The 25829-nt window shown below is 37.3% G+C and overlaps 1 protein-coding gene across 4 annotated transcripts in view; it reads left to right on the top strand.

Annotated features, from left to right (window-relative positions):
• Window positions 1-25829, top strand: part of ODAD2 (outer dynein arm docking complex subunit 2) — a 183169-nt gene that overhangs the window by 110812 nt on the left and 46528 nt on the right. For all 4 annotated transcript variants that reach the window (XM_082740871.1, XM_082740870.1, XM_082740869.1 and 1 more), the window contains 2 exons: window positions 19576-19764; window positions 21061-21282. In XM_082740871.1, coding sequence (XP_082596997.1) covers window positions 19576-19764; window positions 21061-21282 — 411 coding nt within the window. The remainder of the gene's footprint in view (window positions 1-19575; window positions 19765-21060; window positions 21283-25829) is intronic.

The following is a 25829-nucleotide window of genomic DNA, read 5'->3' as shown; positions in this document are numbered from 1 at the left end:
GAGAAGTGTTTATCATTATTTCTTCAAGTATTCTTTCTGCCCTTTCTCTCTCTCCTCTTTTTCCAAAACTTTCATATATGTACGATGGTATGCTTGCTGGTGTCTTGGATCTCTGAGGATGTGTTCATTTTTCTTCATTCATTTCTTTTGTTTCCTCAGATTGGATAATCTGGCCCATCTGCAAGTTCACTGAGTGTCTTCTGCATGCTCAAATCTGTTGTTGGTCCCCTGAAGTGAATTTTCCATTTCAATTATTATACTTTTCAACTCCAGAATTTCTAACAATTCTTTTTTATATGTTATTTCAATCTCTTTATTTATTTTTATTTTTTTTTATTTTCAGCATAACAGTATTCATTATTTTTGCACCACACCCAGCTCCATGCAATCTGTGCCCTCTCTAATACCCACCACCTGGTTCCCCCAACCTCCCACCCCCACCACTTCAAACCCCTCAGATTGTTTTTCAGAGTCCATAGTCTTTCATGGTTCACCTCCCCTTCCAATTTCCCCCAACTCCCTTCTCCTCTCTAACACCCCTTGTCCTCCATACTATTTGTTATGCTCCACAAATAAGTGAAACCATATGATAATTGACTCTCTCTGCTTGACTTATTTCACTCAGCATAATCTCTTCCAGTCCCGTCCATGTTGCTACAAAAGTTGGGTATTCTTCCTTTCTGATGGAGGCATAATACTCCATAGTGTATATGGACCACATCTTCCTTATCCATTCGTCCGTTGAAGGGCATCTTGGTTCTTTCCACAGTTTGGCGACTGTGGCCATTGCTGCTATAAACATGGCCCTTCTTTTCACTACATCAATCTCTTTATTAATATTCCCTACTTCCCAGGATATGGTCTCAAACTTCTGTTAAGGTATGGTTTCCTTTAGTTCCTGGAATGTATTTTTAATAGCTGATTTAAAGTCTTTATTAAGTCCAAGCTGGTACAGATTTCCTTAGTGTCCAGTTTTATTGACTGTTTTCTTTCCTTGGTTATATTTTGTGGTATATGTTCCTCTTCCTTTGTATGTCTCATAACTTCTTTGGGAAAGAAACTTAGTATTTTAAATAATATAATATAATACAATACAATACAATAATATAATATAATATAATATAATATAATATAATATAATATAATATAGAATCTCTGGAACTCTATGTTCCAGATGTTCCCCAGCTTAGAGGTGTATTTTTGCTGTTTGTTGCTGTTTTTGCTGTTGTTTGTTTGTTAGTGATTTTCCTGGACTAATTCTATAATCTCTGTGTTCTTGTCATTGTGGCCACTGAGATTTCTGCTGAGTTACCGCATTGGTCAGCTAATGAGTTGACAGAGAGTTTCTTAAATTCCCTGCACCATTAGGTTTCTCATCCTTTGGTGAGTTGTTCTGTGTGTGTTTTATGGCACACATCAAACACTCCAATAATTTACAGCTTTACCCTTCATTTCTGCGTGTAGAGCCTCAAGGTCAGCTAGAGGTGAGCATTTAGGGCTATCTCAGTTCTTTTCTGCCTATGCCCATAGCCCTGCACTTATTTATGGTATTTCAGATCCCTACAAATAAGTTGGAATTTTTCAAAATCCTCTGTGGATATCCCATTTTTAATATTTTCCTTTTAACTATGTTTTAGCCAGCCTCTTATTTGTCCCAACTAATATTACCATCTCAAACAAGTTTTATGTTAAATAATCGTCACTGATCTTTTTAATGACATGCCCTGAGAATAAGACTTTCCTTAGTGAGACCTGAAGTAAAGACAAGCCTTAGGAGCTTTTCTTAGAAGTTGTCTTTCAAGGCAAATTGCAACCATTCTGTTGGAATGGGGGTTTTTGGGAGGAGCTCCAAACCCATTCTTACCCTCCTATGGCTGCTAGGCTGAAGGTTTTCCCAGAAGCATGGTTTCAAGGTTACTACTAACCTGAAGTGAGAGAGATGAAAATAGGGAAAGTTTTTAAATGCCAGAAACTCACTGTTCTTACTGAGATTCAGCCATTTTTGTTGCATAAACACGATGAGTTATAAGCTTTTCATTAAATTCTAGAGTTCTGAAAAAATTACCTTTGCTGAATTTTGCTCGTGTTCTAATTCTTGTTAGAGAAGATTCCAGAAGTGTCCTCTCTCCTCTAGTTTTAAACTAAATGTGGGCACTTGAGATCACCACCAATGCTCTGACCCTGTAAGTAATAACAACACAATCTGATTTGTGCACATCAATTATTCTCTATTCTAGATACACCTTACCTTCAAGAGTTTTAAAAAATATATTCTTATGCAAGAGCCCCATCCCCATTCTATATATATTCTATATATTGAAATTGAGGTCTAGGCATTGATACTGCTAAAAAAAAAAAAAAAAAAAAAACCTCTCCAGGTGGGGCGCCTAGGTAGCTCAGTCAGTTAAGTGTCTGACTCTTGAGTTCAGCTCAGGTCATGATCACAAAATCCTAGGACGGGGCTCTGTCCTCAGTAGGAAATCTGCTTGAGATTCTCTCTCTCCCTCTCCCTCTACCCAACGCCCCACCCCACATGTGCACCTCTTTCTTTTGCTCTCTGTCTCTAAAATAAATACATAAATCTTTAAAAAAATTACTCCACGTGATTATAATGTGAAACCAAATTATTTATTTTGAATCCTACAACATAAAATAATATCTTACTATTTCTGAGGGTCCTAATTTGCCAAATGAATGAATGCATGAATGAAAGTGGTTTTGATGATATAAATAAACATAGATTTATTATCTAATAATAATCAAGAATGTACTGTAAAACCCAACTCATTGTTTGGGTTTTAAACAGGACTGAACATGTACTAATTGTGTTGCTAAGCTATGTATATTGAATATATTCATAAGGGTAAATGACTTGTGAAATCAAATAAATTCCAAGTGGTTATTCCTTAATTTGATATTTTGTTGTGCAAACTATCAAAGTATTAGAAAATATAACAGAAGGAACAGCTATTATAATATGCCAAGCACCTTGTTATATGTTTTATATGTATCCTTTTAACAACCCTCAAGAGAGAAATGATATTAGCTCCATTTCAGAGATGATGAAAGAGAAGCTTAGCAAAGTTACATAGCTACAAAGTCTTATAGCTAATAATGATGAAACTAGAATGTGCCCCCAGGTATTCTCACCATATGACTTAAACTTTTAAACCAGTGGTTCTCAAACTTTGGTGTATATTGGGGCCACCTAGAGCTATGTATGGATGCTGGATCCCCACCACGATAATTCTGATTTAATTGGTATGAGGTCCAACCTGAGCTTAGAGAAAGTTAAAAATTTCCTTTGGAATCCTAATGTACAACACAGTGTGAGAACTACTGCCTCAAAAACTATATTTTATATCTCCCTAAGGAATTTTTTTAAATGTAAGAATGCTTAACTAGTAGATAAACTAGTTACCTCAAAATAGCCAGGTGGCTTGCTTAGTTTCTCTAAGTTTTACATAGAAATTTTCTTTTACAAAGTGAAATTTATATCTAAAATCTTATCTATTTTATGTAAAAATTGTTCAATCCAATTTATGCAATAAAAGGAAGCTGGAAATCCCATAAATGCAGGATGTGGGAGTACTGGCTGCATAATAATTCACTTAGAAAAGATATAGGTATTTGGACTGACTTCAAAGCTTAATGTGAACAAATAGGGTAATGTAATTCCTGCAATAGTGCATGTGGTTGGCCACACTAGCAGAAGTAATGTGTCTACTTCATGAAAGATAAGAATTCCAATGTGCTCTGCTCTAGTCAGACCACATCTGGAATTGTGTTAAACTCTGGGTGTGTTTTAAGAGAAACTTTGATAACAGAGAAGGGAGACCTAAGAAAATCATTTTACGTGAAAATTGGTTAAAAATACACATCACAGAAGATGAGAGAGACAAGATATCTGGCTTCAAATATTAGAACATGCATGACAATGAGGATTGGTTATAGTTAGTATGTTATATTTTAGGTTCATTATGAGTTAAATGGATTCTTATTTGTCAAACTGAGATATTAACCACATATTTATAGAAAAGTGTGATATAATAGACCCAACAAGTAAACTTTTAGAAAACAGGCTCTCCATAAATGGAAGACTATTGGGTCTTTTAGAGTATAGTATTTCATATAGTTAGACTTTTTTTTTCTGTCAAGATTATGGTCTCAAGTGTTGTTCTTAGGCTGGTCCACACAACTTGCTCTTTGGAGGCATCTGACTGGATCTTGACCTGAAACTGCTTTACTCATTTTAATTTGTGTGTTATTGAGTACAAGTGGGAAAAAGTTCCCAATATATTTAATATTAAAAAATTAAGTAGGGGGAGGAGCAAGATGGCAGAGGAGTAGGAGACCTAAATTTTGTCTAGTCCCAGGAATTTAGCTAGAGTTATCAAACCATTCTGGACACCTACAAACTCAACAGGAGATCAAAGAAAAGAAGAGCAGCAATTCTATGAACAGAAAAGCAACCACTTTCTGGAACATAGGACATGTGGAGAAGTGAATCAGGGGTGACATTTGGGAAGACAGACCATGGTGCGGGGGGAGCCTCTGTCAGCAAGCTACCAGCAAGTGACAGAACAGCGGAGCACAAAATTGGAACTTGTAGAAGTCTGCTTCATGGATGGATGTCGCTCTAGTGGCCAAGTGGGAGAATGAGAACTGCAAAATTTCAGCACTATGGGAATACAGCACATAAAATTCTTGATGTTTCCCCCATGATTCTTTAGTCTTTCAAAGTTAATTCTTTTAATTTTTAATTTTTTAATTAATTTAATTAATTTTTAATTTTTCTAATTTTTTCTTAAATTTTTCTTTCCTATTTTAGCCAACATCTTATAAATTCCTTTCCTAAAATCTTTTTTAGTTTTCATTTTTACAGTCATATTCTATCCCTTCATTGTATTTAACCTTGTATATATAGATATATAGATAGATTGATATAGATATACACACACACACACATATCTATCTATCTTTCTTTCTTTCTCTCAAAATTTTGGGATACAGTTTCTTCTAACAGACCAAAATATCCTAAATCTAGAGTATGGCTTTTTTCTAGACTCCTGCCAGATCACATTCTCCCTTTCTTTTTTCTTTCTTTATTTTATCAACCAATTTACCAATTCCTTCTTTAAAATATTTTTAAATTTTCATCATTATGGTCATATTCCATCCCTTTGTCATATTTACCCTTATTTTTGTATATTTATATAAGTTTTTCTTTCAGTTTTTGGGAGGCTGTTTTTTCTAAAAGACCAAAATACACCCAAACTCTAGTGTGTGGCTCTGTTCTCTTCGCCATCCTTATCATCTTTCTTTCTTTCTTTTTTTTCCTTTCTCCCACAACCACCCTCCCCAGTTTCAGGTCTCTTCTGATTTGTGTAGTGTATATTTTTCTGGGGTCATTGTTACCCTTTTAGCATTTTGTTCTCTCATTCTTCTATTCTTTTCTGGACAAAATAACAAAATGGAGAAACCCACCTTAAAAAAAAGAACAAGAGGCACTACTGACTGCCAGGGAACTAATTAATATGGATATTAATAAAATGTCAGAACTAGAGTTCAGAATGATGATTATAAAGATACTGCTGGGTGTGAGGAAAAAAGCAAGGAAGATACTAAAGAATACCTTTCTGGAGTAATAAAAGAACTAAAATACAACCAAGTCAAAATGAAAAAAGCTATTAATGAGGTGCAATAAAAAATGGAGGCTCTGACTGTTAGGATAAATGAGACAGAAGACAGAATTTGTGATACAGAAGACCAAATGATGGAGAATAAAGAAGTTAAGAAAAAGAGAAATAAACAACTACTAGATTATGAGGGGGAGAATTCGAGACAAGTGACACCATAAGACAAAATAGTATTAGAATAATTGGGATCCCAGAAGAAAAAGAAAGGGGTGGCAGAAGGTATATTGAAGCAAATTATACCAGAAAACTTCCCATATTTGGGGAAGGAAACAGGCATAAAAATCCAGGAGGCACAGAGAATCCCCCTCAATATCAATAAAAATAGGTCAATACCCCAACATCTAATAGTAAAACTTACAAATCTCAGAGACAAGGAGAAAATCCTGAAAGCAGCCTGAGACAAAAGATCTGTAACCCCAAACAGTAGAAACATTAGACTGGTAGCAGACCTCCACAGAGACCTGGCAGGCCAGAAAGAACTGGCATGATATATTCAGAGCACTACACAAGAAAAATATGGAGCCAAGAATACTATATCCAGCTAGGCTGCCATGAAAAATAGAAGGAGAGATTAAAATAAAACAAAACAAAACTTCCAGGACAAGCAAAAACTAAAAGAACTTGCAAACACCAAACCAGCCCCACAAGAAATATTGAAAGGGGTCCTCTAAGCAAAGGGAGAACCTAAAAGTAACACAGACTGGAAAGGAAGAGAGACAAGATACAGTAACAGTCACCTTATATAGGCAATACAATGGCACTAAATTCATCTTTCAAAAGTTACTCTGAGTGTAAATGAGCAAAATTCCAATCAAAAGACACACGGTATCAGAATGGTTGAAAAAACAAGACCCACCAATATGCTGTCTACAAGAAACTCATTTTAGACCCAAAGACACCTCCAGATTTAGAGTAAGGGGGTGGAAAACAATTTACCATGCTAATGGACATCAAAGGAAAGCTGGGGTGGCAATCCCTATATCAGACAAATTAGATTTTAAGCCAAAGACTATAATAAGAGATGTGGAAGGACACTATATCACACTTAAAGTGTCTCTACAAGAAGATCTAACAATTGTAAATATCTATGCCCCTAACATGGGAGCAGCCAACTATATAGACCAATTAATAACAAAATCAAAGAAACACATCAACAATAAACATTAATAGTAGGGGACTTTAACAAACACTTTACTGAAATGGACAGATCATTTAAGCAAAAGGAAATAAAGGCTTTAAATGACACACTGGACCAGATGAACTTCACAGATATATTCAGAACATTCCATCCCAAAGCAACAGAATACACATTCTTCTCTAGTGCACATGGAACATTCACCAGAACAAATCACATCCTGGGTCACAAATCATATCTCAACTGGCACCAAAAGATTGGGATCATCCCCTGCATGTTTTCAGACCACAATACCTTGAAACTAGAACTCAGTCACAAGAGGAAAATTAGAACTAAAATACATGGAGTTTAAAAAGCATCCTACTCAAGAATGAGTAGGTCAACCAGGAAATTAAAGAATTTTTAAAAATCATGGAAACATATAAAAATGAAAATACAATTGTTCAAAATCTTTGGGATGCAGCAAAGGTAGTCCTGAGAGAAAGTATATAGCAATACAAGACTTTCTCAAGAAACAAGAGAGATCTCAAGTATACAACCTAACCCTACACCCACAGGAGCTGGAGAAAGGACAGCAAAGAAAGCCTAAACCCAGCAGAAGAAGAGTAATAATAAAGATCAGAGCAGAAACCAATGAAATAGAAACCAAAAGAACAGTAGAACAGATCAAAGACACCAGGAGCTTCTTCTTTGAAATACTTAATAAAATTGATAAAGTCCTGGCCAGAGTTATCAAAAAGAAAAGAGAAAAGACCCAAATTAATAAAATCATGAATGAAAGAGGAGAGATCACAACCAATACCAAAGAAATACAAACAATTATAAGAACATATTATGAGCATCTATACACCAGCAAATTTGACAATCTGGAAGAAATGGATACATTCCCAGAGATATATAAATTACCAAAACTGAACCAGGAAGAAATAGAAAACCTGAACAGACCCATAACTAGTAAGGAGATCAAAGCAGTCATCAAGAAATCTCCCAACAAACAAGAACCCAGAGCTAGATGGCTTCCCAGGGGAATCCTACCAAACATTTAAAGAAGAATTAATATCTATTCTTGTGAAACTGTTTCAACAAATAGAAATGCAAAACTTCCAAATTCATTTTATGAGGCCAGCATTACCTGGATCCCAAAACCAGACAAAGATGCCATCAAAAAGAATTATATACCAATATCCCTGATGAATATGGATGCAAAAATTTTCACCAAAATACTAGCCAATAGGATCCAACAGTATATTAAAAGAATTATTCACCATGACCAAGTGGGATTCTTTACTGGTTCAACATCCACAAATCAGTCAATATGATACAATACATTAATAAAAGAAAGAACAAGAACCATATGATACTCTGAATAGATGCAGAAAAAACCATCTGACAAAATACAGCATCCTTTCTTGATCAAAACTCTTCAGAGTGTAGGGATAGAGCATACATACCTCAATACCATAAAAGTCATCTATGAAAAACTCACAGCAAATATCATTCTCACTGCAGAAAAACTGATAGCTTTTCCCTTAAGGCCGGGATGGCCACTCTCACCACTGTTATTCAACACAGTACTAGAAGTCCTAGCCTCAGCAATCAGACAACAAAAAGAAATAAAAGGCATATGAATCAGCAAAGAAGACAAACTCTCACTCTTTGCAGATGATATGATACTTTATGTGGAAAACCCAAAAGACTCCACTCCAAAACTGCTAGAACTCATACCGGAATTCATTAAAATGTCAGGATATAAAATCAATGCACAGAAAGCAGTTGCATTTCTATACACCAACAGCAAGCGAGAAGAGAAATTAAGGAGTTGATCCCATTTAAATCGCACCCCAAATGATAAGATACCTAGCAATAAGCCTAACCAAAGAGGCAAAGAATCTGTACTCAGAAAACTGTAGAATACTCATGAAGGAAATTGAGGAAGATACGAAGAAATGGAAAAACATTCCATTGGAAGAACCAATATTGTAAAAATGTTTATGCTACATAGAGCAATCTATACAGTTAATGCAATCTCTATCAAAACACCATCAACTTTTTTCATAGGAATGGAACACATAATCCTAAAATTTGTTTGGAACCAGAAAAGACCCCAAATGGCTAGAAGAATGTTGAAAAAGAAAACCAAAGCTTGTGGCATCACTGTTCTGGACTCCAAGCTCTACTACAAAGCTGTAATCCTCAAGACAGTATGGTACTGGCACAAAAACAGATATGCAGATCAATGGAACAGAATAGAGAGCCCAGAAATGGACCCTCAACTCTGCGGTCAACTAATCTTCAACAAAGCAGGGAAGAATATGCAATAGAAAAAAGTCTCTTCAACAAATGGTGTTGGAAAAATTGGACAGCCTCATGCAGAAGAATGAAACTGGATCATTTCCTTACACCACATACAAAAAATAGACTCAAAATGGATGAAAGACCTCAATGTGAGATAGGAATTTGTCAGAATCCTTGAGGACAACATAGGCAGCAAACTCTTCAACCTCAGCCTCAGTAACTTCTTCCTAGAAATATCGCCAAAGGCAAGGGGAGCAAGGGCAAAAATGAACTATCAGGACTTCATCAAGATTAAAAGCTTTTGCTCTGCAAAGGAAACAGTCAACAAAACCAAAAGACAATTGACAGAATGGGAGAAGATATTTGCAAATGACATATCAGATAAAGGGCTAATATCCAAAATCTATAAAGAACATATCAATCTCAACACTCAAAGAACAAATAATCCAATCAGGAAATGGGCAGAAGACATGAACAGACATTTCTGCAAAGAAGTCATCCAAATGGCAAACAGGTGACAAAGTGCTCAACATCACTCAGCATCAGGGAAATACAAATCAAAACCACAGTGAGATACCAACTCACACCAGTCAGAAGATCTAAAATTAACAATTGTGGAAATGACAGCTGTTTTCCAGGATGTGTTGTTGGGAATGCAAGGTGGTGCAGACACTCTGGAAAACAGTATGGAAATTCCTCAAAAAGTCGAAAATATTACTACCTATGACCCAGCAATTACTGGGTATTCACCCCAAAGATACAAATGTAGTGAACCAAAGGGCTTTATGCATCCAATGTTTATAAAGGCAATGTCCACAATAGCCAATCAGTATTATGCCGTCATCAAAAAATGAAATTTTGTCATTTGCAATGATGTGTATGGAACTAGAGGGTATTACACTGAATGAAACAAGTCAATCAGAAAAAGACAACTATAGTATGACCTCACTGTATGAGGAATTGGAGAGACAAGACAGAGGATCATAGGGGAAGGGAAGGAAAAATGAAATAAGACAAAACCAGAGATTGAGACAAATCATAGGAGACTTTTAATGTCAGGGAACAAAATGAGGGTTGCTGGAGTGGAGGTGGGCAAGAGGGATAGGGTGGCTGGATCATGGACATTGATTGGGAAGGTATGTGCTGTAGTGAGCGCTGTGAATTGTGTAAGACTGATGAATCACAGACCTGTACCCATGAAATGAAAAGAGTAGACCAGCAATTCAAAAAAAAATTCAATATATATACATATATGCATAGATATAGGCACACGCAGACCTATGTAATAGCTATTTCATAATAAAATGACTTACATTTGTTCAGCTCCTTGTACTATTTATACGCTTTTTTCCAAGACAGCATTGGTGGGGCAACTGGGTGGCTCTGTCATTAAGCATCTGCCTTCTTCCTCAGGTCATGATCCCAGGGTCCTGGGATCGAGTCCCACATCGGGCTCCCTGCTCGGTGGGCAGCATTCTTCTCCCTCTTCCACTCACCCTGCTTGTGCTCCTTCTCTCGCTGTTCTCTCTGTCAAATAAATCAATAAAATCTTAAAAAAAAAAAAAAGACATCATTGGTTAAGAATGTCTTTTAATTAACTCTAAACCTCTGGGTACACAATAGTTTCTCACTATGTAGACCTCCTCATTAACAGAATATTGTATCTAAAACGGTATCAACACAGGACATAGGAAAATGGAAAAAATCACAGTTCTCTATGATGCCTAAGAAAATTATCTTTTTTTAAATTTTTTTTTAAAGATTTTATTTATTTATTTGACAGACAGGGATCACAGTAGGCAGAGAGGCAGGCAGAGAGAGAGAGAATGAGGAGGAAGCAGGCTCCCTGCTGAGCAGAGAGCCCGATGTGGGGCTCGATCCCAGGACCGTGGGATCATGACCTGAGCTGAAGGCAGAGGCTTTAACCCACTGAGCCACCCAGGCGCCCCCTAAGAAAATTATCTTAAATTAGGCTAGAGAAGTAAAGAAAATCAGAACCATTACATTTATTCTCTTTATTTTTTTTGCGATTTGATAAAGCCACCCTCAAAGTACAATGCATTTTCACCTATGTAAGTCTACACTATGAGTATTGATTCATTTATTTTACCTGAAATTAATTTACTTTTCCTTCAGTTCAGAATGAAAAAGGTAATAAATGATATCCTAACTCTGATTTTTGAAGAACTACATTTGAAAATGTAAGATAGTTCTAAATGAGTAATTTGTTTTAAGCTGTGGGACTTGTTAACTCCTAGAAACAGAACAAGGATCTTACTGTAATAGAGCTAGACAAACGGTCTATTCTTCTGTATATATGTTGTATTTAGAATTTTAAAAGTATTTGATAGAACGAATATACTTTTAGGACAAGATTTGCCAGTTCAGTTTTGGTTTCTCTGACATGCTGTTCCAATGTGAATGTAGCATTTTTGGAATTTTTTATATGCAATGTGCTAAATTTAAATCTTTTTCAAATACTGTATTATGCATTGTATGGTCTCTGTATGGCACAAAACAGTGTTTTTATAGCCCTTCTGGTTAAAAATTTTTGTTCTTAAGTCATGTTACGCTTGCCTTGTATGTGCTTTAAAATTGCATTATGTATAGCTCACCTCATCAGAAAACTGCCAGTTCTTTTCGCTGGAGGCAAAAGAAGGAATTTCATACCCATTAGTTTAATTGCTCTATGCCAAAACATCCAATTTTCTGTTTTATTCATCAACCTGTAAATAAGGACTTAATATTTTCCTATTAGTTGAATTTTAACCAAAAGTATTTTGTTACTTTACATTTTTGGTCCTATTTTGTGTATTTGACTTGATTTTGGTTAATTTGAATGTGACACATTTTCCTACTTACTCACCCATTCCAGCTTTACTTGAATAACAGTATAAAGGTGCTTCATATTCTCTCTTTCAGTTACTGTTTTTGTTTGTCTCATGAACTGTCATTGGCAAAATAGCTTCATCTCTTTGGTACTATTAGCCCTCTAAATTGTGAAGAGTCTTCTGTTTATAAACTAGGTCTAATCTGGTAAATCGAATTGTTGGCACTTCCAAGTCTAAGCACACAGTATAGAGCGAAAATGAGAAATCAGGCAACATAAGGTTAATTTTTAGTTTTGTTACTAATTATCATAAACCTTGACCCTTCCCATCTGTAAAATGGGGATTTCATGCCTCCCGAAGGCAGAGGTGTGAGGATCTGAAGAGATACCTATGTGGAAGGCCTTTGTAAACTGCAAAACGCTGGACTGTTATCATTATTATTACTATTATTATTCTATCTGGGGGGTTTTGCATTAAAGATGAAAATTTGAATTGTGCACAACCAGTATCGCACCAGTGGCAAATTGGCAAAGACTAGTTTTTAAGATATGTGAGAAGGTGGAAAATGTGTTGAATATGCCCAGTCGTTTAGCATTAGTGAAAGACAGTTTTGGCAGAATAGTTACTTTTTCCATCCTGAAATATACTGTCTCCCTTTCCATAGAAATTATGTGAGGCAAGATGTCATGTGTTTAGAATCTTTAAATCTAAAAAGTTAAAAGAGAGAGAGAGAGAAAGAGATGTCTCACCTTCCAAACAAATAAACAAACTTTGGCAGGACCCGTGGGCTTGAGTCTAACATTTCACTGTCCCAGATTGTAAACATTACAAGACCTCGGTGAGCCATGCCCATGATCTCATTGCGACTTTGGCTTCCTCTATCTCATACCATGCACCTTAGGAAGTTCTTGGAGCAGAAGCAGATGTGATCACTTTTGTTACTTCTCCCAGTACGTCCTCAGTGCTGTGACTCACTGTCTCTACTGATAAAGCAGTGAGACAACCAGGAAGTCACTGGACTATGGGGTTGAATTGCCCTTACCATTTATATTTCTTTTACATAGTTACATTATTAATACATAATTAATGCTTTTTTTTTTTTTTTTAGCACTTGGGACTGTGGCCAAGGATCTTAAAGTCATAGTCCCTCATTACTTTTACTTTTTCACAATTCACCAAACATTTATTGGAGTCTACTGTGTAACAGACACCAGACCATATTCCAAATGAGAGTCAAAGAACAAGACCAAGTGGCTCTGTTCTTGAAGAACTTACAAATTCATAGGGAAAGGACCCAGTAGAAAACAATTACAATACAATGAAAAATGTGGCTACAGGTTGCCTTTGGTTTTAAATGGACAAAGCAGATTTTGGGCCTGGTTGATTCAACAGCTCAACAATGTCATCAAAGACCCAGGCTGTTTTCTTCTTTCTGCTCTGCCATTATCAGTGTGTCCTGTGATTAGTCCTTAAACTTCTAGAAAATTCCTAGGAGACATCATCTCAGAACTCTCTGGTCATCATTGGGCCATATCTAGTCCACCACTAAACAAACAATGGTAGAGGGAATGAGACTTCTGAGATAGGCTTAAGCCAGTCGAGTTTTACCTCTGGGGTATAGAAGCACTTTTTGCAGGTGCTTCTGTGTGAGAGTTAGACACCCAAACAAAATCAAGCCTTGGCAAATGTGAGAGAATGAAGGAATGGATTTTAGAGAAAAACCTCTATAGGAATGTGCAGGGGAGGGAGTAAACCATACTGAGAAGGGGGAGGGGAGTGGAGTTTATGGAGGAAATGTTATTTAAGCTACTATTAAAAGGAGTCAGTTCAGGACTGAGTAGGAATTTCTAGGAGTTTAGAAGGGCACCCAGGTAAAGAAAATGATGTAGTCAAAGATGTACAAAAACATGGCACTTTAGGGAACACCAGTAATCCTAGGGACTGCAATATAGTTTATATAAAAACGTACAATGGGGGTGTCTGGGTGGCTCAGTTGGTTAAGCCACTGCCTTCAGCTTAGCTCATGATCCTGGAGTCCCAGGATCCAGTCCCACAGGGAGCCTGCTTCTCCCTCTGACCCTCCCTCTTCTCATGCTCTCCCTCTCTCTCTCTCTCATTCTCTCTCTTTCAAATAAATAAATAAAATCTTTTTAAAAGGGTGGGGGAGGAGGGTACAATGTGAAACACGATCAGAGGGTGAGGTTGAGCCAAACTGGGAAAATACTTCAATCATGCTAATGATTTAAACCTCATCCAGAAGGAAATGAAGCCAGAAGGGCATTTTAGGAAAACTGCCATCCTTCTGTTGATGTCTTTCTAGTCTCTTTGGAGAGCTGATAGTCAATTTTGAGTTGATTTCTCAGAAGGGCCTGTGTTAACACATCCCCTGAAGTCTTCCATGTTTATAACAGTTTAATAGTTGAAGGTCATTTGGGCTGGATACTAGAACATTGATTCACATTTTCTCTTGAGGTTGCTTACATACATTACTCCCTTTCCCTCTGCATAAAAACACTGCTGCTGAAAAGGCTTAAGAAAATATCTTATCCTTTCCCTGACAAGTAACTTGGTCTTTTTGCCTAGATGAGCAAATAATTTTTTTCTTTTTTATTAATGTCCAGCAGTTGTACTAGAATATTTCTCTATGTTAGCACATTCTTAGCACCCCAGGTATATAGGGTGACTTTTAAATATACTCTCAGGTTTTATTTATTTCAGGAGAGAGTTTTGAATCATAGCTTTAAAATTTTGCTCTATTTTATTGCTCTTTCCTTCTTAAGAACTCACTATATGCATGCTATTTTCTCTGCCTAGTCTTTGAATTTTTTGTTAGCTTTCTCCCCATCATTTCAGATTCTTCACATATCTTATTTATTTAAAGATATTACCCATTATGTATGCCCATTTTTGTACTTCTTCTAATTTGCTTTTCATTTTCAAAATGAATTTTTCTTCCATTGCTAACTCTTTGTGGATGGGTTTCACCTGCCTTTAAAAACTTTTTTTTTGTTGATTAATCACTTAACTTATGAGCTTTGATAATTCTAATTGATATTTTCTTTCCATTGCTTCTGTGATCTTCTTTCAGCTAATACTTTTTCGTATAACAATTCTATATGGAAATTGACCATGGTCTTTTTGTTTTGCTCATTTTTAAGTGAAATAAGTTCGCATGTTGTTTTAGGAAGGAGATGTGGGCCAGAGTTTCATTTCTAATTTCATGCTTCTCAAGATCCCACTTCTGTTATTTTCCCAAGAATGGAGAGTAAACTCAGACTCCTTTGCTCCTCTCCTTTCTTTTTACCTGAACTCTATCATTCCTTCATCCCACTGTCCTAGCCTTGTTCTGTTTGGATGCAATTCCCAGGAGTTCCTCTCTGGTATGGGGCTTCAACCCAGAAGGAGCCTTCAGTTGGTAGTACTGCGAATGCAGAGAACTCAGACCACAGAATGCTCCAGCACTGTCAAACCTGAGGGCATTTTGGTCTTATCCATTAATCAGAGCCTGGTAAGTCCACTGTGCTATTCCTGAGCTTTCCAGGGAAACCTAATGGCAGACTGAGCTCCCTGGTTCTACAGCCTTCACAAGTCATTTTGCCTTCTCTCTGCAGTCTTCTGATTTCTTAGACCATGTAGCTTTGGTGGTTTGTCCCAATCTGTTTGTGCTTGAGGGTCCATAAAGATAACTTGTCCCCTAGCATTTCTGTGTTTTTATTTTGCTGCCACTAATTTCTCTGTTTTCTTAGGGAGATTCAAAGAATATGTCACCATCATCTTCCTGCAATTTCTCCAGTCTTTCTTGAGAAAAAGAATTTGTTTTGTAATTCCTTAACTGACAGCTTACTGACACAAATAACATCATCTGAAAAGTGGAATTCAGGGGCTACATTTTGAAGTTCCCTGAAATTCTAAAAGCCATTTTTTTCCCTTTGAGTATCCATGTGCATCTGGACCAAGAATATGGTTAGGATTATGATTTTTATTTCACCTGGGCCGAGTGTGTGGTCGGGATTCACATAATTGCAGTATTGTGGAGTGGCTTTGGGGTCAGACAGACATGGGTTCAGATTCTTCTCTGCCATTTTTCATTTCACTTGTCACATATTAATTTATTTCTCTAAGATTTTCCTTACCTATAACATGGAAAGAGTACTACAACAACTACCGCTAAGCAGCTAAGCACTAAGTGCTTCAAAAGGGCCGTTTGGACTAAATTATTTGGGCTATTTGACTGAAGGTTAATAGATTAACTCTTTCAATCTTTTGATTTGGTTGTATCCTAGTGTACAGAAGTGTAATAAGGTGGCAGTGTAGAATACAATTGAAAGTATCATTCCTTTTGTTTTATATAAAAAGCTTTATTGTAGAATTTTAGGGGAAAATGGCAAATATTTTCAAAATAGTTTTATTAATACATCAGAATATAAAAGTTTGTCTTAGCAGAGATTGTATTTAAATGTGATACTGAGATCAAGGACCAGTAATATTGCTCACACACTTCTCATAGCAATCAGGAGAGGAAGCGTGTTGTGGAGAAGATGCTTTCTACTTATATTTGGGATGAGCCTGCCTGGGGTCTATCATTCACCATACACCAGAACTTTGGTTTGGTTTGGCTTGTTAGGTCCTTGGCAAAAGCTTCCTTTTGTAGCTGTGAGTTTACAAATTAAGTCAGTGTCGTTTCTAGAAACTGGCATAGAAACTTTCAAAGAAACTGGGCATACAACAATAAACAAGACAGAAAAGTGTCCCTGCCCTCCTGGAATGTATGTTCTAGGTCAAAGGCAAATAAATAAGCCACTATGGCAGACAGTAGGAAGTACTATAATATAGAACAGCTCAACCCACTCTCAAAGTTCAAGGAAGCTCCTTAAAGGGAATCGTACCCTAGTCAGTAGCTGAGACCACATGGAAAGTCCCATACTAGTGGGAGAATAGACCAAAAAGCCATATGCAAAGACATGGAGATCTGCAAGTGGCATGTTTGAGGACATGAACTTGAAGGACTGATGCTTAAGCAATGTTCCCAATACCAGCTGAAGTTTAGAATCACAGGAGATATTTTTTAAATTAAAAAAAAAAAATTACAGGCCCTACCCCAGACTTAATGGACCATATTCTCAGAAAATGAGTGTTGGAATTCTGATTATTAACTCCAGGGTTGGGGGTGGGGAGACCCTGTCTTAGGGCTTGTGTGTGTGGTTAGAGAAGGGGGATCAAGGCATAGAAGGTGAAACAAGGAAGCCAGAGGCACAAACATCATGTGGAGTTTGGATTTTATCCTAAGGGCAGGGGAGAGCAATGGAAGAATTTGGAGGTTATGGGGATGAGATGTTCAGATTTATGATTACAAAGTTCACTAAGTTTACTATAACATGGCCCCTTGAGGGATACAGTCTATGTGGTTCAACATCTTTGAAACCTCAGTTTTTTTAATATAAATGGAAATAATACCTAACAATTTATGCAAAGTACCCAAGATATAATTAGCATTCAAAAGATATTAAATTTTGTTACTTGAGAAAGCCATGGAACCTAATAATTGGACATCACCAGCCACCATCATACATTAGGGGAGGTGAGCATTTCCGAGCAACAATCTGTTTTCAGGTTCCTCTGACAAGTTCCTTTCCTGCCCACACTTGCAGCCCTGGCACAGAGAGCCCGCTTTTCCCTCACTCCCCACCTCTCACATGCATTACTTCAGTTACAGTCTTTATGCTGACGACTTCCAAATCTATGACTCCATCCTGGTTTCCTTTCCTGAGCTCCAAACACATAGATCCAGCTGACTTCCTTCTGGCTGTCTCCGCATAAAGGTTTTGCAGGCACTTCATCCAATTTGGGCCCCTGATATCAAGTACCATCCTTTCTCATCCCGAGAAAACAAAACAACACCCTCTCTTTCCAACATTAGCGCCATTAAGTCAAACCAGAAACAGGGGACTCATCATTGAGTCACTGGTCCTTATCTTCTCCAGTCAGAGCACACAAATCCACACCCTTTCCTGCAGGTCTAGACTGTAACCTCCTTCCAAACTTCTACCACCTCTTATCTGAACTTCATGAAATAGCCTCCGAGTTCCCCGCACCAGGCTTTGCCCCAAACTCAAATCCAATTCTGAGAGATCTATGGTGATACAAAATTGATAAAATCCCCCCCCCCACTACACATACACTTAAACCTTTTCAGTGGCTTTCTTGTGCCCTTAAAATGAACTCCATAGTTTCTACCAAGGCATGCAGCGAAGACCCATCAAGATCTCAGTAAGTCTCATTTTCTCCTTTTCTCCCTTTCTTATTTATGCTACTCTGCACTAAGGAAAAAAAAAAAGTTCCCTCCTCTCATTCTCAGGTCTGTTTCATGATGATTTCTCCACCCTGAACCCCCTTCACACTGGTAACTCCTCACCTTTTAGACTTCATTTACAAACATCCTCTTGCGGAGCCGTCCTTGAATCTTTCCTCTTAGTGCTGTTCATTATACGTATTTCTTTATTTTTAAAGACTTATTTATTTATTTCAGAGCGATAATGGGAGGAGGGGCACAGGGAGAGAAATTTGAGAAGACTACCCGCTGAGTGTGGAGTACAATGCAGGGCTCTATCTCATGACCCTGAGATCATGACCCGAGCCAAAACTAAGTCTGTCACTTAATAGACTGCGCCACCCAGGTGTCCCCATTATACGTATTTCTTAATGCCCCCACTGCCCACTGGACTGCAAGCAACATAATCGCCCAAGAGTATACACAATCAATCCATATTCTTCATGTATTTGGTTTGGGAATTTTTGCCTACTTGCTAAAATCTTTGTCATCCCCAAATCAATATTCACAGCACCTCTGTGGTCATTCTTGAACATGCACACAGAGATGAAAAATTTGAGTCATCCAAAATGCATGTTCTCAGCTGGGGCTGAAAAAGATGACACTCTATCGTTTTAGCTCTCATATTATTAATAAGCATCCACTCTGTAGTCTACTTAAAACCAATTTTTCATATCTTTGTGGGTTTTGTTGGTGATTTCACTATTTGACATGGAACCCGCATGTAGTACCCAAGTGCTCTATAGTGTTCCTAAGTTCGTGTGTTAGATAAACCCCCTTTAGGCATGACTTATAGTATGGTGTCTATGAGTTCAATGTTAATGAATTAACATTATTTGAGACAAGACATCTTTAAGCAAAAACACACAAAATACAAGCTTATATATTGATCAGTTGACAAATTGTGACCAGAGGCTCACAGGAACCTAATGCTGCATTTCCCCTAGAAATAGTGGTTTAGTATTTACTATTTCAGTTTTTGTGATGACTTTATAAAACAGAACTACAACAAATAATAAGACAACTGTATTTTACTAATTTCTATATCCCCAGCAGTTAGCATAGTAACTCTCACATAATAGTAGTTCAATAAATATCTGTTGAAGCTGAATTGTGCATGTATACATATACCTACATACATGCATAGAAATCACATATAATAAATAAACTGAATTTGTTTTTTATGCCAAGGGTATACCTCACAGCCTTATCATTACTTTTTGCTTAAAAAAAACGCTGATCATAAAATTATTTTTGATGACATCTTTTGTTTTTAATTTTCTCTAGGATGCTGGAGAAATGGTTCGTTCCTTTGTTGGTGGTTTGGAACTTGTTGTCAATTTACTGAAATCAGATAATAAAGAAGTTTTGGCAAGTGTATGTGCTGCTATTACCAATATAGCAAAAGATCAAGAAAATTTAGCTGTAATTACAGATCACGGAGTTGTCCCTTTATTGTCCAAACTAGCAAATACAGTAAGTAACACACCCTTTCATTTTAAATGTGTTTTATCACAAGATATCATAAGATATCATGGTGTAGTGGTAACAACAATAAGCTTAGAGTCCAGAGACCTGGATTCAAGCTTAATATCCATGACCTATGAGGTATGAGATTTTGGTCACCTCATTTAATTTCTTTGACACCAGTCAATGTGGAAGTGTATTCTAATGGTACAATTTAATATGCAAGATCCTTAGAAAACAGAGGCTGTTTCTTATTTGTTACTGGCAAGTCGTAAAGTGGTGGCAAATATAAATGTTACTATAGAAGTGTTAACTATCCTCTTCCATCACCACCTGTTCATATAGTTGGCACTGTTCATGCCAACTATAGAAGTTAAAAACTCCTCCCCAGGCTTAGCAAGCTTGGACTGAAGGCATTCTTGGGCTGGGAGACTTTGGTAACCAATGTATTATTTATCCAAAGCTGTGCCAGATAGAATAAGCAGCCTTGAGAGATAATGACTTCACCATGACGAGAAGTATTTGAGCACAGCTTGGGCTACCTCTTGGCAGGAAAATCATAGAGCAGAAATTTAGTCACTGGAAGGATGCTTGGTTTAGAAGACTTTTTAGGGCCAGTCTGACACTGAGTTCCTAAGAATAACTGCCAGATTCAGTTAAGGACACCAAGTTGTTGCCTCAATCAAGAGAACAATAAGATTAACAAATAGAAAACTGTATCGTATTTAGTTATATTCTACCCATAGAAGTTAATTACATACAAAAAGAAAGGATATAGTCTGGACAAAGGCTACAGAAAGGGAAATGGGAGACTCAAGCATGTCATTGTTTGCTGCACTGCCTTCTCCCTGTTGGGAACCAAGGTGTATTCCTGATGTAGAAGTATTCCTGGGGTGAAGGTGTAGAATTAATGCATGTATCCCAGTCAGATGAAATGCTCCCTTAAGAATGTCCAATATTTTTTACCTATTTTTTTCCCTACAGCCCCTTCTCCAAAAGAAATCAAGCCTTGAGCAAATAACAAATGCTTGACATTTTATCATGTTTGACTGTATTGACTACATTCAGTAGTCAATAAAAATAAATTAAAAATATTTGAAGTCATAAAAGAAAACTCGGGATTGAACCTTGGTCCAATTAGGAACCACCAAAATACTCATTTCTTTCAAGACACCACCTGAATAGCCTCCTAGCTGCTCTCCCTTGACTCCTTGGCCTTTTATTGGGTAATAAACATCTCGCACAGAAACATGACCTCACACGTTCATTGCAACGCATGTACCACTATCCATTTCCTTTGTGCAGAATAATGATAAACTGAGGCGCCATCTAGCAGAAGCTATTTCACGCTGCTGTATGTGGGGGAGAAACAGAGTGGCCTTCGGCGAGTACAAAGCAGTGGCTCCATTAGTGCGTTATCTGAAATCAAATGACCCCAATGTACATCGAGCGACAGCTCAAGCCTTGTACCAGCTCTCGGAAGATGCGGATAACTGCATCACCATGCACGAGAATGGAGCAGTAAAGGTACTGTTGATTGATCGACTTTGGGGTTCAGTCCAAATGAGGTATATGGTAGTTGGAAAGAAACTTCTATAGCAATAAGATTTCACTGATGGGGAGTATTTGGACACACAAAACTGCCTTTTTGTTGGGTCATGGCGGCTGTTGAGCCATGTGTTAGCATGGTGTATGCAGCAGGAAAGTTGGAGATCGATTTTTTTCTAAACTGAAGAGTATAAGACACACTTAGTTGAATAATTGCTCCATAATTTGAATTTGATTGAAAAAAATGTACAGTGCATGAATAATCAGGGGCATTCACAAGTCTATTTAATTTATTTACTTAGGACTTAAATAACAAAGGCACAAATTACAGCAAAGGAGCTGACTGAAACAGCTAGATGGCAACTTGATGGTCTTAACTATAATAGCAAAGGAACAATTCGAAGACACTTTTTTTTTTTTTTCAAAAAAATTGTGCATCAGGATTTTCTTTGCCTTTAATCAACACACAGGTAGGAGAGCTTCTAGAAGCACAAAGACTTTAATATATCTATACATTCTCTTCCTGAACAGGACTTGCCCAATCTAACATTCCATCAGTAGGGCCTTTAAAAAAATGAAACTGTAAAACAATTAAGCAGCCTGATATAGCGTCTGATATACAACACATGCTTAATTGCCAGTTAGTTTAAGAATAGAATTTCTAGGCTACTCAAAGTTTTAAAGTTTAATAAGGTTTATCGTTTAATTGACATAAAGCTCAGCTGCACATGTAATTCTGAATCATTTCTTCTAAGGCAAGTCAATGGATAATCCAAAATCACTTAGGAATTGTAGGCTACTATGTAAAGGTGATGAAACTCTGTTCACCCACCCACACATCTTATATGTACTAAAAAAAGAAGGCAACCAAAATGGACAGGGGGAGGGGACAGGAAAAGGAAAAGCAAAGAAAGAAAACTGGGTTTGTTCGGCCGTAGGCCCTTTCCCCCAACATCTTAAGGTCTCTTTAGGGCCTCTCCATCTCCCCTGTTTGCCTTCCTAACTGCCTGCTATTTCTACTGACGAATAACTACAAAGAACAGGATGTTGTTTTTTGTAAATGACTCTGTCATAATATAAAGACAAGCCTAATCCTGAGCTCTCCCTCTTGGGACCGTGGGGGCAGCAAATGGACCTGTGTGTCCTTTCTCTGTTTTTTTCATTTCTTTTTTCCTTCTTTTCTTTTTTTTTTCTTTCCATTCATTCATTCATTCATTCATTTATTTATTTATTGAGAGAGAGAGAGAGAGTGCATGCAAGCAGGAGAAGAAGGAAGGCAGAGGCAGGGAGAGAATCTTAAGCAGGCTCCAGCCCTGATATGGGGCTTGATCTTAGGACTCTGAGATCATGACTGGAGCCAAAATCAAGAGTCAGACACTAACCAACTAAGCCATCCTCTGGTGTTCTTTAAGGAGGAAAGAAATGTGGATGTGGCAAGTCGGTGTCAGTGGATTAAACAGGGTTTGGTGTCGTGCTTGGCTATGGGGAGTAAGGAAAGGGTTGAATCAAAAATGACTCCAGCTTTGGGGCTGGGTGAAGAAGAAGATTCCAGAAGCCAAGATCATGCAAGAGAACATCTGGCACCTTTGGATGGTTACAATACCTGTTCTGAGTATGTCACAATGTGTAACTGCTAACATTTCTGACTCCAAATGCTTACAAACTATCCACTATTTTGGCAGATCCCTGTTTGTTTTCATTCCTAATTGCTACTGTGCTTTCCTAGTAGAAAGCTTCCAGTGTTATATCCCAGTCCTACGTACAAGCCCGCTGCACCTACCCACAAGCAACACTGACAATTACCAGAGTCATCCTGTCACCCAGGTCATAAGTAATTCATTCTAGAGTTAGTTCCTTCATCATACAATTTCCTTGATAGCAGCAGCTGATGTTACACAACCTGTCTCGTGCCAGCTGATGTTTATTCCATAATAATAGTAAGCAGGCTTGAGGGTCTGGAATAGATTGGTTTCACTTTCTACTGTGTTCGATTTAAATGGTCAGTTTGAATTTCAGGTCTAGAGAAGGGCTGTCCAGTGCAAATGTAATGTAACCCACGTATCTAATATTAAGTTTTCTAGGAGCTAGAATTTCAATAAAGATAAAAAGAAACAGGTGAAATTAATTTCCATGATATATTTTATTTAACCCTATATATCCAAAATATTTTTACTTCAACATTTAATCAATACTATTATATATATTATATATAATGAATATTATATATAATACATATAATCAATACTATTATATATAGTCAATACTGTTACATATATAATCAATACTATTATGTATACTATTATCTGTGTATATATATTGTATAAACTATTATCTATCTATCTATCTAGTATTTGTGTTTTATACAGTCCAAATCTCCATTTGGACTGGCCACATTTCACGTCCTCACCAGTGGCTAGTGGCTTTCTTATTGTACATCACAAGTCTAGAGGCAGGAGAAGGGAAGATTGGGAAGTATCAGGGAGAGCTAATAAATCATGAACAAGGGTGGACAAGTTGTTTTTGGCAGAAAGTTTAGAGAAGCCTGGGAAATGTCTGCCTTTACATTTGCAGAGCATGTAGGCTAGGAGGAAGAGCTGTCAGAGTAACTTCAGGAAGTTAACAGGTTACCCAGGAGTTCTAGAATCCAGAGGAAGAGGAAGTTTCCAAAGGGTTTGTGTTTAAATGCTGCTAAGCAGGCAACAAGGATTTCCTGATTCAGTTATGTTGAAAAATAATCCTGGTGTTAGAGTCTTTCCAGGTAGGGCTCTCTTCTATATGAACTAATAAATCCCCTGCCCTAGTAAATGTGACATGAGAGGAATAATGCAATCTTTTTCCTCTTTATGATTTTACACAGATCGGACTTGTGAACATGGATGCCGATCTGTTTGCAGCTCTGTTGAAAGCATGAGGACTCTAGGAGATATACCAAAGTTACTGCTAATTATAACAAAGCCATAACATAAGAAAGTAATACAAGGAGGGAATGAAGTTGCAGGAAAAACTGAGCAAGACAAGCCCTTTCCTAAGACAGAAAAAGTGATCAGATAGAAAGACGATGAGCACCTATGAAAGGCATTAAGTTCCCTTCCCCATGGTGACATTGGATTTGTTTTGCAAATGTCTATACCAGGCAGGTGAAAGCTACATTAGGGCCTTATAACTTTCTGGAAGGCAGGAAATTGAAGGGATTGCAGAAAATACAACCAGAAGTGGGTCCAACGGAGAGAGAGAGGAACAGTTCACATTGGGTGGAATGGCAGAGGCTGTCTTGGCAGCCTCCCAGACTGAGCACATGAAATGGCATTCGGGAGAGTGGGGAAGATGAACCCAAGGAGCATACACACCCCATAGTCTTTGAAGCCTGGCACCAAAAAGAAAAATATCACTAACATTTTTGAGCCAAGTAAGTGGACTTCAGAGGCTGAGATCACCCAAGAACCTTCAGGGTCTATCTGCAGTCCACATGCTTGTTGTTTGATCAAACAATAGTATTTTGTTAATTAATACTCTTTCTGCATCTTTATGGTCTTGTGTACTTTTCTTGCAGTCCAGATATTCCCTGGAGTGCTGGAGATAGTCTCTTGGTGATATGCCATTAAATTACTTAGCACTATTAGGTTTCAGTAACTATACTCTGATACCAAATATAGAGTCATATATAAACATGTTTCTGATTGACTTTTTTGGGTTTTTGCATTTATCCTTCAAAGTGAGAAAGATTTTTAAAGATTCCAGTGAGATAGATTTTTAACTCTAATATTATATACACATCAAATGTTTTCCTTATTTCATTTCTAACTTAAAATATGTAATAGTTTTATAATTGACATACACATGCACATATCTAGAGTGTTGATGTGACAAATTGTGCCATATATATGCATAGCCACAAAGCCATGATCAGATCAGGATAATGATTTTCATCTCCAAAGTAGATAAAGTCCAATTAATATTGTGGGTTTTTTTTTTTTTTTAAATGGACCATGCTTTTGGTGTTTATGTCTAAGAAAGATTTGCCTAACACATGGTCACAAGGATCTTTGTTTTCTTCTGGAAGTTCTGTAACTTTTGGTTTTAGATTTAAGTCTATGAACCATTTTGAGTTAATTTTTGTTTATGATCCTAGGAATGAATTACAGTTCATTTGGGGAGCATATGAGTATCCTTCATTGAAATAATGCCCTTCCCTGCTGAATTTCTTTTGCAATCCTGAAAAAAAAATAGTTGAATATATCTGTTTTGTTCCATTGTTCCGTTTGTCTGTATTTACACCAATACCACGTTATCTTAATTACTGTAGCTTTATAATAAGCCATAAAGATAGGTGGTATCAGGGTTCCTATCTTTTTCTTTAAAGTTATTTTGGGGGTGCCTGGGTGGCTTAGTTGGTTATGCGTCTGTCTTCAGCTCAGGTTATGATCCCAGGGTCCTGGGATCTAGTCTCTGGGCTTTCTGCTCTGCAGGGAGCCTGTTTCTCCCTCTGCTTCTGCCTTTCTCTCTCTCTCTGTTTCTCATGAATAAGT

This window comes from Mustela nivalis (genome assembly GCF_964662115.1).
Source record: "Mustela nivalis genome assembly, chromosome: 7".
Classification (NCBI taxonomy): domain Eukaryota; kingdom Metazoa; phylum Chordata; class Mammalia; order Carnivora; family Mustelidae; genus Mustela; species Mustela nivalis.
The sequence above is the reverse complement of the archived record's forward strand: the minus strand, read 5'-3'. Positions and strand labels throughout refer to the sequence as shown.